At 42.3% G+C, this 12,376-nt stretch overlaps 1 protein-coding gene across 3 annotated transcripts in view; it reads left to right on the top strand.

The window, feature by feature from the left end:
- The window catches only part of SLC10A7 (solute carrier family 10 member 7), a 264,784-nt gene extending 254,195 nt beyond the window's left edge, over window positions 1-10,589 (top strand). For all 3 annotated transcript variants that reach the window (XR_012232376.1, XM_073576231.1, XM_073576223.1), the window contains one exon: window positions 10,318-10,589. Coding sequence is in view for 2 of the 3 variants with exons in the window: in XM_073576231.1 (XP_073432332.1) it covers window positions 10,318-10,356 (39 nt within the window). In the remaining variant the exon portion in view is untranslated. The remainder of the gene's footprint in view (window positions 1-10,317) is intronic.
- The last annotated feature ends 1,787 nt before the right edge of the window (window positions 10,590-12,376 follow it).

The raw sequence follows: 12,376 nt of genomic DNA, 5'->3' as shown, positions 1-12,376 counted from the left end.
TCAAAATTATTCTGTTTCCATTTAAAATTATAGCGTTAATTTACATGGATAAGCTATTTATGGGTTTTATACTCATCGGTCACAAAAAATAGATTAGATATTGTTCAACCAGAGGTAATAAGGTAGTCATTATTTGTTGACTACTTTAGACCTTAAAGGGGTTATTTGGTACTTTTAAATTGACTGCTTATCCTTAAAGGGAACCTGTCAGTAGTTTTGGCAGATATATATGATGCGGCCACCACCTTTCAGGGCTTATCTTCAGAATTCTATAATGCTGTAGATAAGCCCCCTATCCGACCTGCAAGATAAGAATAATAAGTTTTATTATACTCACCCGTTGGGACGGTCCGGTCCGATGGGTGTCGCAGGTCCAGTGCCTCCCATCTTCTTGCGATGCCGCCTTCCTGTTGCTTCATTGCTCCCCGGCTTTGTGCTCCTGAGCAGGCGTACTTATCTGCTCTGTTGAAGGCAGACCAAAGTACTGCAGTGCGCAGGCACTGGGCCTCTCTGACCTTTCCCAGCAGATGGCCGTATAACCCGGTGTGAATCGCTATGTAATGCTTGGACTGACTGGTAGCACTCCCAACCCAAGTGTGACTGCTGTGTAAAAATACATGGTGTCACTTTCAGGTCAGGAGAGCCAGTGGCCAGTTATATGGCCTTCTGCCTCTTCTTTCAGGATAGATCATCACTACCAAATTTGTGGAAGTGCAACACCTGGCACCCCACCAATTAGCCGTTTCCAGTGAGCAGCTGAATGTGCTCAGTTGCAGAGCGGAACAGCACAGCTCTATGAACTAAATAGTGGCCACATTGGGGTCCTCAGATCCACGCCTATTCATTTGAACAACTGAGGGCATGCAGCCAGTGCCAAGAACAGTTGATCAGCAGAGGGTATGGGGAGACTGGCGATGCACCCTCATTGATCTAATATTGATTATCTTTCATAGAATCATAGAATCGTAGAGTTGGAAGGGACCTCCTGGGCCATCTGGTCCAACCCCCTGCTCAAAGCAGGATTCGCTAAATCATCCCAGTCAGATGTCTGTCCAGCCTCTGTTTGAAGACTTCCATTGAAGGAGAACTCACCACTTCTCGTGGCAGCCTGTTCCACTCATTGATCACTCTAACTGTCAAAAAGTTTTTTCTAATATCTAATCTGTGTCTCCTCCCATTCAGTTTCATCCCATTGCTTCTAGTCTTTCCTTGTGCAAATGAGAATAAAGTTGATCCTTCTACAATGTGACAGCCCTTTAGATATTTGTAGACAGCAATTAAGTCTCCTCTCAGTCTTCTCTTTTGCAAACTAAACATTCCCAAATCCTGCAACCTTTCCTCATAAGACAGGGTTTGCAGACCGGTCACCATTCTGGTCGCTCTTTTCTGAACTTGCTCCAGTTTGTTGATGTCTTTTTTAAAATGTGGTGCCCAAAACTGGACACAATATTCCAGATGAGGTCTGACCAAAGAGGAGTAGAGGGAAATAATGACTTCACGTGATCTAGACTGTATGCTTCTGTTAATACATCCTAGAACTGCATTTGACTTTTTTGCTGCTGCATCACACTGTTGACTCATATTCAGTCTGTGATCTATTAGTATACCCAAGTCTTTTTCACATGTGCTGTCACTTAGCCCTATTCCTCCCATTCTATATATGCTTTTTTCATTTTTATTGCCCAGATGTAGTACTTTGCATTTCTCCCTGTTAAAAACCATTCTGTTAGTTACTGCCCACTTCTCCAGTTTATTTAAATCTTTTTGAATCCTCTCTCTCTCTTCTCTAGTATTAGCTATCCCTCCTAGCTTTGTGTCATCAGCAAATGTAATCAGTTTACCCTCAATTCCTTCATCTAAATCGTTGATAAAGATGTTGAACAATACAGGGCCCAGGACAGAGCCCTGTGGTACCCCACTTGAGACATTCTTCCAACTGGATGTGCAGCCATTTACGACCACTCTTTGGGTCCGATCACTAAGCCAGCTATGAATCCACCTAACAGATGCCTTGTCCATTCCATACTTAGTCATTTTTTCAATAAGGATTGTATGAGAGACTTTGTCAAATGCTTTGCTGAAGTCAAGATATACTATATCTAGAGCATTTCCTTGATCCACCCAATCAGTGATACCGTCATAGAAGGAAATTAAGTTAGTCTGACATGACTTATTAGTTACAAACCCATGCTGACTCTGTTTGATCACTTCATTCTTATCCAGGTATTGACTTAAATGTTGTTTAATAATTTGTTCAAAGATCTTTCCTGGTATAGAAGTCAGACTCACCGGCCTATAGTTGCCTGGGTCCACCTTCTTCCCCTTTTTGAAGATAGGAACAACATTTGCTCTTCTCCAGTCTTCTGGCACTTCTCCTGTTCTCCAAGAATTTTCAAAGATTATGGAGAGTGGTTCAGAAATTTCTTCTGCTATCTCCTTCAGTACTCTGGGGTGTAATTCATCTGGACCTGGAGACTTGAATTCATTTAGGTTAGCTAAGTGTTTCCTCACTATCTTTCTGTTTATAGATATCCTGGATTCTTCTATTCCCTTAATAGGACAGTGAATAACAGTTGGTGTTACATTTCCTTTCTGAGAGAAAACAGATGCAAAATAGGAATTTAAAAGTTCAGCCTTCTCAACATCCTGTCTTACCATTTCATCATTTTCATCCTGTAAAAATCCTATAGCATCTTTGACTTTTCTTTTACTTTTGACATATCCCCAAAATCCTTTACTATTGCTTTTGACATCTCTTGCAAGCCTCAATTCATTTTCAGCTTTAGATAATCTGATTTGTGCCCTGCAGATTCTGCAGACAGCACTATATTCTTCTTTAGATATGCCTCCCTCTTTCCATTTTATAAACATTTTTTTCTTCCTTTTTAGCATGTGCTTAAGTTCTGTGTTCACCCATCCTGGTTTCCTTAAATGCTTCCTATTCTTCCCTCTTTTCGGAATTGTTAACAACTGTGCTTTGAGAATTTCATTTTTCAAGATTTCCCATCCTTCCTGGACATTTTTGTCTTTAAGGATATCCAGCCATTGGATCCCTCCAATTATCTTTCTGAATCCCTTAAAATCTGCCTTTCTGAAATCTAACCTTGACGTCTGAGTCTTCACAGGTCTTCCGCCTCTAGTTATCCAAAATTCTAAAATAGCATGGTCGCTACCTCCTAGGGTTCCAGCCACTTTTACCTCCTCAACCATTTCCTCCCTGTTTATAAGGATTAGATCCAAGGTAGCAGTTCCCCTTGTTTTCTCCCCTACCTTTTGGAAGATAAAGTTGTCAGCAAGAGAGGATAAGAATTTCCTTGACCTGTTAGTTTTGCCTGAGAGAGATTCCCAACAAATGTCTGGATAGTTGAAATCTCCCATGACAACTATGTCATATTTTTTGGAGAACTTGGCCATTTGATGCATAAAGAGTTCATCCATATCTTCAGCTTGCACAGGCGGCCTGTAGTAAATGCCTACAATGGTGTCCTTTCCATTGTTCTGTCCTTGTATTCTTACCCAAACAGTTTCCACAGAACTCCCAGTCTCTGAAGCTTCAATCTCTGTGCAGATATACGCGTTTCTAACATACAGTGCAACACCCCCTCCTCGTTTATCAAGTCTGTTTCTTGCAAATAAGTTGTATCCTTCTAGTCTTGTATTCCAATCATGTGTATCGTCCCACCAAGTTTCAGTGATTCCAATGACATCATATTTCTTTTCCTGTGTTAGTAGTTCCAATCCTCCTTGTTTGTTGCCCATGCTTTGTGCATTAGTATAGAAACATTTTAGTTTGTGATTGGTTTCTCTTTCTCCAATATTTTTATTAATTAGATTCTTTCGTCTTTGTTCTTCCTTTCCACTTCTATTAGCAGAGTTCTCAATAGCATTTGTCAGGTGTATGGCTTTTTCTGGTCTTTTGCTTCCCTTCCCATGTTGTTCTAGTTTAAAGCTCTCCTTACAAGTGTAGCAAGGCGACTTCCAAATACATGCTTTCCAGTCTTCGTAAGGTGCACCCCATCTCTAGCAAGTAGTCCATCGTATAAGTAGTTCACTCCGTGATCCAGAAATCCAAATCGTTGCTGACGGCACCATCGACGTAGCCAGTTGTTCACCTGCAGAATCTTATTCCACCTCCTTGGTCCATGGCCATCCACTGGGAGGATGGAAGAGAAGACCACCTGCGCTCCCAGTTCTTTCACTTTCTTGCCTAAGTCTTCAAAGTCTCTGCAGATGGTTTCCAGGTCGTTTCTTGCGGTGTCATTTGTCCCCACATGTAGTAGCAGGAAAGGGTAGTCATCTGTAGGTCTGAAGAGTCCTGATATCCTGTCAGACACATCTTTAATTTTTGCACCTGGAAGACAGCACATTTGGAAGTGCCTAAGGATGGGCCATATATATATATATATATAAGTTCTAGACAACCCCTTTTAAAGAACCAACCAGTTATGTTCTCCAGAAATCCAAAGACCTTTTTCTGCTCCATTCTGAACATAATTCTCCTACTTGGCATTATTAATTGATATGAGTTTATATACTTGATGAAATTTGAAAAGTAAAACTTACAGGGGTTTTATTTTTCAACAGTTAAATTTTCTTCCTCTTTTTTTTTTTTCCTTTTTCTATATTACCCTCCGTTATATCTAGGTACAGAAGACTAAAAATCAGCTTACTTGGTGTTAAATAGCAACAATCAGCTATGCTTGGTAGTCCTGCTCCAGCAATGAAAGTGCAACAGTTTTGTTTTGATTTTTTAACTTTAGTCCTTTATTTGGGGAGGTTAGAAGCACCAATATATACATAAAGTGTGTCAGCATACTGCAGTTACTGAATACGAAAATTTCACTATTGCTCTAGACATATAAAACGTTGTTAACATTCAGAAAAAAACAATATATAGATAACATTTTAAGTGGAAATGTACTTTAACAATTAAGTCTTCTTGAGCCAGAAGAACACGGTTCTTTTCTGTCTTACTTTATCAGTGACGTGCACTTGAACTAACATGGTGTCTGACTTCATAAGAGAACTCTTTGAGAAGTCTTTTGATGCTTTCAAAGTCTGTGGAAAAAGTAAAGTGTCTGTTTAAATACTTCCTCTTCTCTCATACAAAAGAGTGTTTTGAAATCTATTTTTTCCCCAGCAATTAAGTCAATCACAAACAATTCCTCACTGTCATATTGTAATATTGTTTTGCCCCCTGTGGCTTCTTGAAAACAAAGATGACACCTATGCCGACTGTTAATGTGGGACTGACGTTAAATATTTACAGCCTTTGGATTCTGTATTTCTACTTCTGGAGTGTGACTGAAATCTCAAAGTAGAGAGTCTTTGTGCAAATAAGTCTTAAGAAGTGAATGTTTACTAATGCCAGACTTTATCAAGAAAGTACCACTTTTGTTTGACATCGCAAAGGGCTGTGTTACGTCGTCATTGTTTTTAAAAGTGCTTCTTTTATTCCTGGATTTCTGAGCTGACTTCAGTACATCACTCACAAAAAGACTGTCTTCCACCTATCTTCTTACGCTCCCTTCTTTGTGGAGGGACAATAGATCACACAAAATAATACATATACCGTATTTTTCGCTTTATAAGACGCTCTGGATTATAAGACGCACCCCAAATTTTGAGGAGAAAAATAGGAGAAAAACTTTATTTTTAATAAAATGGTGGTGCATCTTATAATCCATGCGTCTTATTGCTTTCCAGGGGTGGTGATGGAGGAGGCCGGAGTGGAACATTGCTGCTGGGATGAGGGGGTGTTTTGATGTGCAGCGTGCCGCTGCCGGTGTCTGTTACTGCCGCCGCCCTCTGTCCCCTGATGCTTGCCACCACCGCCACGCTCTGTCCCCCGGTGCCTGCTTGCCACCACCGCCGCACTCTGTCCCCCAGTGCTTGCCACCACCGCCACGCTGTTCCCCGGTGCCTGCTTGCCACCACCGCCGCGCTCTCCCCCGGTTCTTACCGCCACCACCGCGCTCTGTCCCCCCGGTGTTTGCCGCCATCGCCGCGCTCTGTCCCGTTCTGAGGGTACTTGCCGCGGCACTCTGTGCCCTGATGCTGCCACTGCGCTGTCCGCCACCGCCGCGCTCCTGTCCCCCGGTGGTTTCTTCCGCCGCCGCCGCGCTCTGTCCCGTTCAGCGTGGGGGGGTCTCTGTCGCTCCATGCCTGCTTTCTTCCTGGAAAATGGCCGCCGCGCATGCGCAGACGGACATCTCGGCACTGAAATCTCGGGAGATGATATTTCAGCGCTGAAATCTCATCTCCCGAGATTTCAGTGCCGAGATGTCCGTCTGCGCATGCGCGGCGGCCATTTTCCAGGAAGAAAGCAGGCATGGAGCGACAGAGACCCCCCCACGCTGAACGGGACAGAGCGCGGCGGCGGCGGTGGGGCGGAAGAAACCACCGGGGGACAGGAGCGCGGCGGTGGCGGACAGCGCAGCGGCAGCATCAGGGCACAGAGTGCCGCGGCAAGTACCCTCAGTGGCAGCGCAAATGTATATCCTCTTTGTAAGACGCACCCCCTTTTTCCCCTCAATTTTGGGGGAAAAAAAGTGCGTCTTACAAAGCGGAAAATACGGTACATAGAAAAATATATGTAGAAATGTGTCACTAAACAAATTTCAAAATGTTGTAGTCATATGTTTTAGAAATGTACTCCGTTGGGTATTTCAGTATAGTGAGTTGCCCTGTCTTGTACAGTTAGGTCCATATATATATTTGGACAGAGACAACATTTTTCTAATTTTGGTTCTAGACATTACCACAATGAATTTTAAACAAAACAATTCAGATGCAGTTGAAGTTCAGCTTTCATTTGAGGGTATCCACATTAAAACTGGATGATGGGTTTAGGAGTTTCAGATCCTTATCATGTGCCACCCTGTTTTTAAAGGGACCAAAAGTAATTGGACAGGCTATTTCATGGACAGGTGTGGGCAATCCCTTCGTTATGTCATTCTCAATTAAGCAGATAAAAGGCCTGGAGTTGATTTGAGGTGTGGTGCTTGCATTTGGAAGGTTTTGCTGTGAAGAAAACTTTCGGTCAAAGGAGCTCTCCATGCAGGTGAAACAAGCCATCCTTAAGCTGACCTAACTGTACATGACATTCTGGCCCAGACATTTATGTTAAAGTGGTTGTCCGGTCCAAAACGATAAGTCTGCAGTCACTGTGTAAGTGCAGACTTATGAATCCCCACAGCACACGCACTGTGTGGATTTGCTGGTTTCTGAGCTGGGACCGGAGGGTATATATGAGTTATACATACTCCTGGCCAGTGGGTGTGCCCTCTAGTCAGTCATGCCCAGTGGATAGCTGCGTCACTAGTTGGGGCTTGGTCTCGTTCAGTAAGTGTATGGAGCGAGGCCACAGCCACTAGGCAGGCCCTGGCTGGTAGTATGTATAACATATCATACACACCCTCTGATCCTGGGTCAGAAACCGCCGAATCTCAGTCAATTTACGGTAGCTATGGGTCTTGCTGAAAGGGAATCTATCTCCAGGTTTTTGTTATGTAATCTGAGAGCAAAATTATGTAGGAGCAGAAAGCCTAATTACAGTGACGTGTTATCAGCAGGAGATTATCACTACAGGACAACTGGCCTTGTGTATTCTAGTCCCCCCCCCCCACCCTGATTAGTAGCTTTCACTATCCATTGTATACAGAAAGCTGTGGTGTGAGCAGGTTATACACAGCTCCTCTGTTAGATCTGCATCAGAGAAAACTGTGACTCGGTCATAACTGCTGCACCCAGTATAATAAGTGATATATTGGTGGAATCAGGGTCTCTGCCCTACCTCATAGCAATATCTAGTGGTAGATTTCCTTTAAAGGGGTATTACTAGCTTTTATATTTTGTGGCATATCCTGTAGAGTTTATCTATAAGGCGACATTTACACGATCATTATTTGATCAGTATTTTACATCAGTATCTGTAAGCCAAAACCAGGAGTGGGAGATAAATCCAGAAGTGGCGACGTGTTTCTATTATACTTTTCCTCTGATTGTTCCACTCCTGGTTTTGGCTTACAAATACTGATGTAAAATACTGATCAAATACTGAACGTTTGAACATGGCCTGACTAGTAGATGTGGTTCCTGCAATGGGACCTGCATTTATCCTGCACCAAAGGGACCTTCATCTGTCTCATGAACAGGGCACCATTAGGCTCTACTGGCAGTGCAGAGCTTCTCATTCCACTCATACAAATTAATGGGAATCACAAGCACCTCTCTCTTTGCAGCAGCAAGCATCAAGGACTTTTTCCTGAAATAGATGATGGTCCGTTTTATATTTACATTTTGTCAAATATGCCATGATTGTATGACATGGGAATACACCACACCGCTAAAGCTGAAATAGACTGTCCATTGAGTTCAGCCTATAATACTAACGTGATCATCCAAAGGAAGACAAAAACCACATGAGGCAGATGTTAACCACCCCATATTAGGGGAAATATTACTTCTGTACTCCAGATATACAGTACTATATATTTACAGTTGTGGCCAATAGTATTGACACCCCTGCAATTCTGTCAGATAATACTCAGTTTCTTCATGAAAATGATTGCAAACACAAATTCTTTGGTATTATTATCTTCATTTAATTTGTCTTAAATGAAAAAACACAAAAGAGAATGAAGCAAAAAGCAAAACATTGATCATTTCAAGCAAAGCTCCAAAAATGGGCCAGACAAAAGTATTGGCACCCTCAGCCTAATACTTGGTTGCACAACCTTTAGCCAAAATAACTGCGACCAACAGCTTCCGGTAACCATCAATGAGTTTCTTACAATGCTCTGCTGGAATTTTAGATCATTCTTCTTTGGCAAACTGCTCCAGGTCCCTGATATTTGAAGGGTGCCTTCTCCAAACTGCCATTTTTAGATCTCTCCACAGGTGTTCTATGTGTTCTATGGGATTCAGGTCCGGACTCATTGCTGGCCACCTTAGAAGTCTCCAGTGCTTTCTCTCAAACCATTTTCTAGTGCTTTTTGAAGTGTGTTTTGGGTCATTGTCCTACTGGAAGACCCATGACCTCTGAGGGAGACCCAGCTTTCTCACACTGGGCCCTACATTATGCTGCAAAATTTGTTGGTAGTCTTCAGACTTCATTATGCCATGCACACGGTCAAGCAGTCCAGTGCCAGAGGCAGCAAAGCAACCCCAAAACATCAGGGAACCTCTGCCATGTTTGACTGTAGGGATCGTGTTCTTTTTTTTTTTGAATGCCTCTTTTTTTCTCCTGTAAACTCTATGTTGATGCCTTTGCCCAAAAAGCTCTACTTTTGTCTCATCTGACCAGAGAACATTCTTCCAAAACGTTTTAGGCTTTTTCAGGTAAGTTTTGGCAAACTCCAGCCTGGCTTTTTTATGTCTCGGGGTAAGAAGTGGGGTCTTCCTGGGTCTCCTACCATACAGTCCTTTTTCATTCAGACGCCGACGGATAGTACAGGTTGACACTGTTGTACCCTCAGACTGCAGGGCAGCTTGAACTTGTTTGGATGTTAGTCGAGGTTCTTTATCCAACATCCGCACAATCTTGCGTTGAAATCTCTTGTCAATTTTTCCTTTCCGTCCACATCTAGGGAGGTTAGCCACAGTGCCATGGGCTTTAAACTTCTTGATGACACTGCGCACGGTAGACACAGGAACATTCAGGTCTTTGGAGATGGACTTGTAGCCTTGAGATTGCTCATGCTTCCTCACAATTTGGTTTCTCAAGTCCTCAGACAGTTCTTTGGTCTTCTTTCTTTTCTCCATGCTCAATGTGGTATACACAAGGACACAGGACAGAGGTTGAGTCAACTTTAATCCATGTCAACTGGCTGCAAGTGTGATTTAGTTATTGCCAACACCTGTTAGGTGCCACAGGTAAGTTACAGGTGCTGTTAATTACACAAATTAGAGAAGTATCACATGATTTTTCGAACAGTGCCAATACTTTTGTCCACCCTCTTTTTTATGTTTGGGGTGGAATTATATCCAATTTGGCTTTAGGACAATTCTTTTTGTGTTTTTTCATTTAAGACAAATTAAATGAAGATAATACCAAAGAATTTGTGTTTGCAATCATTTTCAGGAAGAAACTGATTATTATCTGACAGAATTGCAGGGGTGTCAATACTTTTGGCCACAACTGTATATCCAGGCCCATACTAAATATTTCTGAAAAGTAATGTATAACTTGTGAAAAGCTGTGCCAAGAACAATAGAAGAAATATGTTTATCTAATTAAGTGTTGGATTGTCAGTGGATATTTATTCTCCCACCTTTTTATAACCTTAACTGATATGTTTTGCTTTTATTTCACAGGCCCTGAAGCTAACGAGGCAGCCTAAGGTCCCATTGTAACACAGACCTAAGAAGTGTAAATATGTACAATATTGTACATACAAACATCGTACAAAAGACTTGTGTTTGGGAACATTTGCTTTAATGCATATTTTATTTTTTTTAAATAAAGACTCGACTAAGTGCCTTATGGATGCATTTGGTGATTATATAGTATAAGAAAAAGAAGCCATGTTGATGTCCCATGTCATATTTGTATTTTTTTTATTTGAGAAATAAAGATCTCAAGAGGTCGATGTGTCAAATCTTTTCAAAATGCAGTAAAAACAAAATTATAGTAACATTATTATAATAGTCTTCATAGTCCTTTTTATACCCTTAAAAGGGTTGTCCGGCATTGCATCCAGTGGAAGCATACTCTCCTCTTGTCACCACTGTTGGCCCCGTTTCAGTGTTCCTGAATGTTTAAAGGTGATTTCCAGCATTACATCCAGTGGAAGCATACTGTCCTCTTGTCATCACAGTCAGCCTCTGTTCCTGAATGTTTAAATGGGTTGAATGGTGCTGCTTTCTTCTGCATTGGGAAGAAATGCAAAAGAAAATGCAACACGATGCGTTTGGTGCAGGTCGGCACGCCGTCAAAAGGACGCATGCGCCGGCAAAAGCATACCTGCGCGCACTGCCTAAGTACCCAATGCTAAAGATAGGGTATGCAGGTTGCATGCAGCGTCATGCGCCATAGGCGGAGCTGACCGGAGGAGGCGTGGCAGGGGGCGGAGCTTCACGGCTCCTGAGTCCAAGTATATTCCAAGTATATTCATTCTTCACCCAACCGGCTTATGAGATTTCAGCATGGAGAAAGAACACTGAGGAGCCGTCAGGCTAGGCAGCTGGAGACTAAATTTAAGAAAGCATTTTACAGCCAATCTAACATGATTTTCAAACTAAGTAGGCCTCATTATTTCTAAGAGATCTGTTTGTTAATATTTTTTTTTGTATTGTGAATTCTGGGGACAGATCTCCTTTTAATATAGCGTTTCTCAAAATAATAATGTTTCCCCTCTTACTTCCTCCTGAAATGGCATGAATACATTCACAATTACAGGCTTCCACTATTCTTGTCAGAAAGAAAGATGTGTTCCTACACATGCACTGCCCAATCAGTGTTATCAGTGTCCAATTCTGTAAGGCTGCCCCCCATTAACAAGGACAATAACATCCGGAGGTCAGTTTATTATTTTATTATTCGTTTAGCAACAGGAACAACAAAATGCAGAGTTCTAAGAAAAGATTACAGAATTGTATTTTAATAACAAAATTTAGAACCGTATTTTTTGTACTATAAGGCTGTGTTCACACAGTGGTTTTTGTTAGCGGTTTTTACAGCGGTTTTCACTATAAAACCGCTAAAAATAAGCTTCCCAGTCATTTCTATGCACTTTGCACTTTTTGTGCACATTGATGCGTTTTTTACCGCGAAAAAAACATATTGCGGTAAAAACTGCAGCATGCTAATTAATTTTGCGGATTTTTCCGCGGTTTTGGCTGCTTCCATGCGGTTTGAAACCGCTGCGGAAAAAACGCATCCAAACAGCGCAAAAACTGCCATGGAAAAATAGGTGCGGTTTCTGGGAAGGGATTCAGGTTTTTGAGCAGAAATTTTCTGCAACGTGTGCACTTAGCCTAAAACGCACTTTTTTTTTCCTCCCATAATTTTGGGGGAAAATGGGGGTGCATCTTATAGTTGGAATATACTTACAAATACTGTGGCGGCGACAGGAGTCAGGCGATTCTGCTGTGGTCCCGGTCTGATGTTGCCGGTCGATGATCACACTCCCTTCCCAGGCTGTTTCGGCGTTTTGTGAAATCCCGGAGGCCCTGCACATCCATTGCTGCGATGCGGTGGCCTTCGGGGGGCGGTGCATGCTTAGATTGAGATCTCGGCAACGAACGTGACCCTGCTACACCAGCGCTGCTGATCACTCCCGGGAAAGCTGAATTCGGACTGTGAGACGGACCCCCATTTGACACACTAATTTTTTTCCCCTTATTTCACTTCTGAAAATTTGGGGTGCGTCTT

Source organism: Dendrobates tinctorius, unplaced genomic scaffold, assembly GCF_039654945.1.
Source record: "Dendrobates tinctorius isolate UK_male_01 unplaced genomic scaffold, ASM3965494v1 ptg000008l, whole genome shotgun sequence".
NCBI classification, from domain to species: Eukaryota; Metazoa; Chordata; class Amphibia; order Anura; family Dendrobatidae; genus Dendrobates; species Dendrobates tinctorius.
The sequence above is the reverse complement of the archived record's forward strand: the minus strand, read 5'-3'. Positions and strand labels throughout refer to the sequence as shown.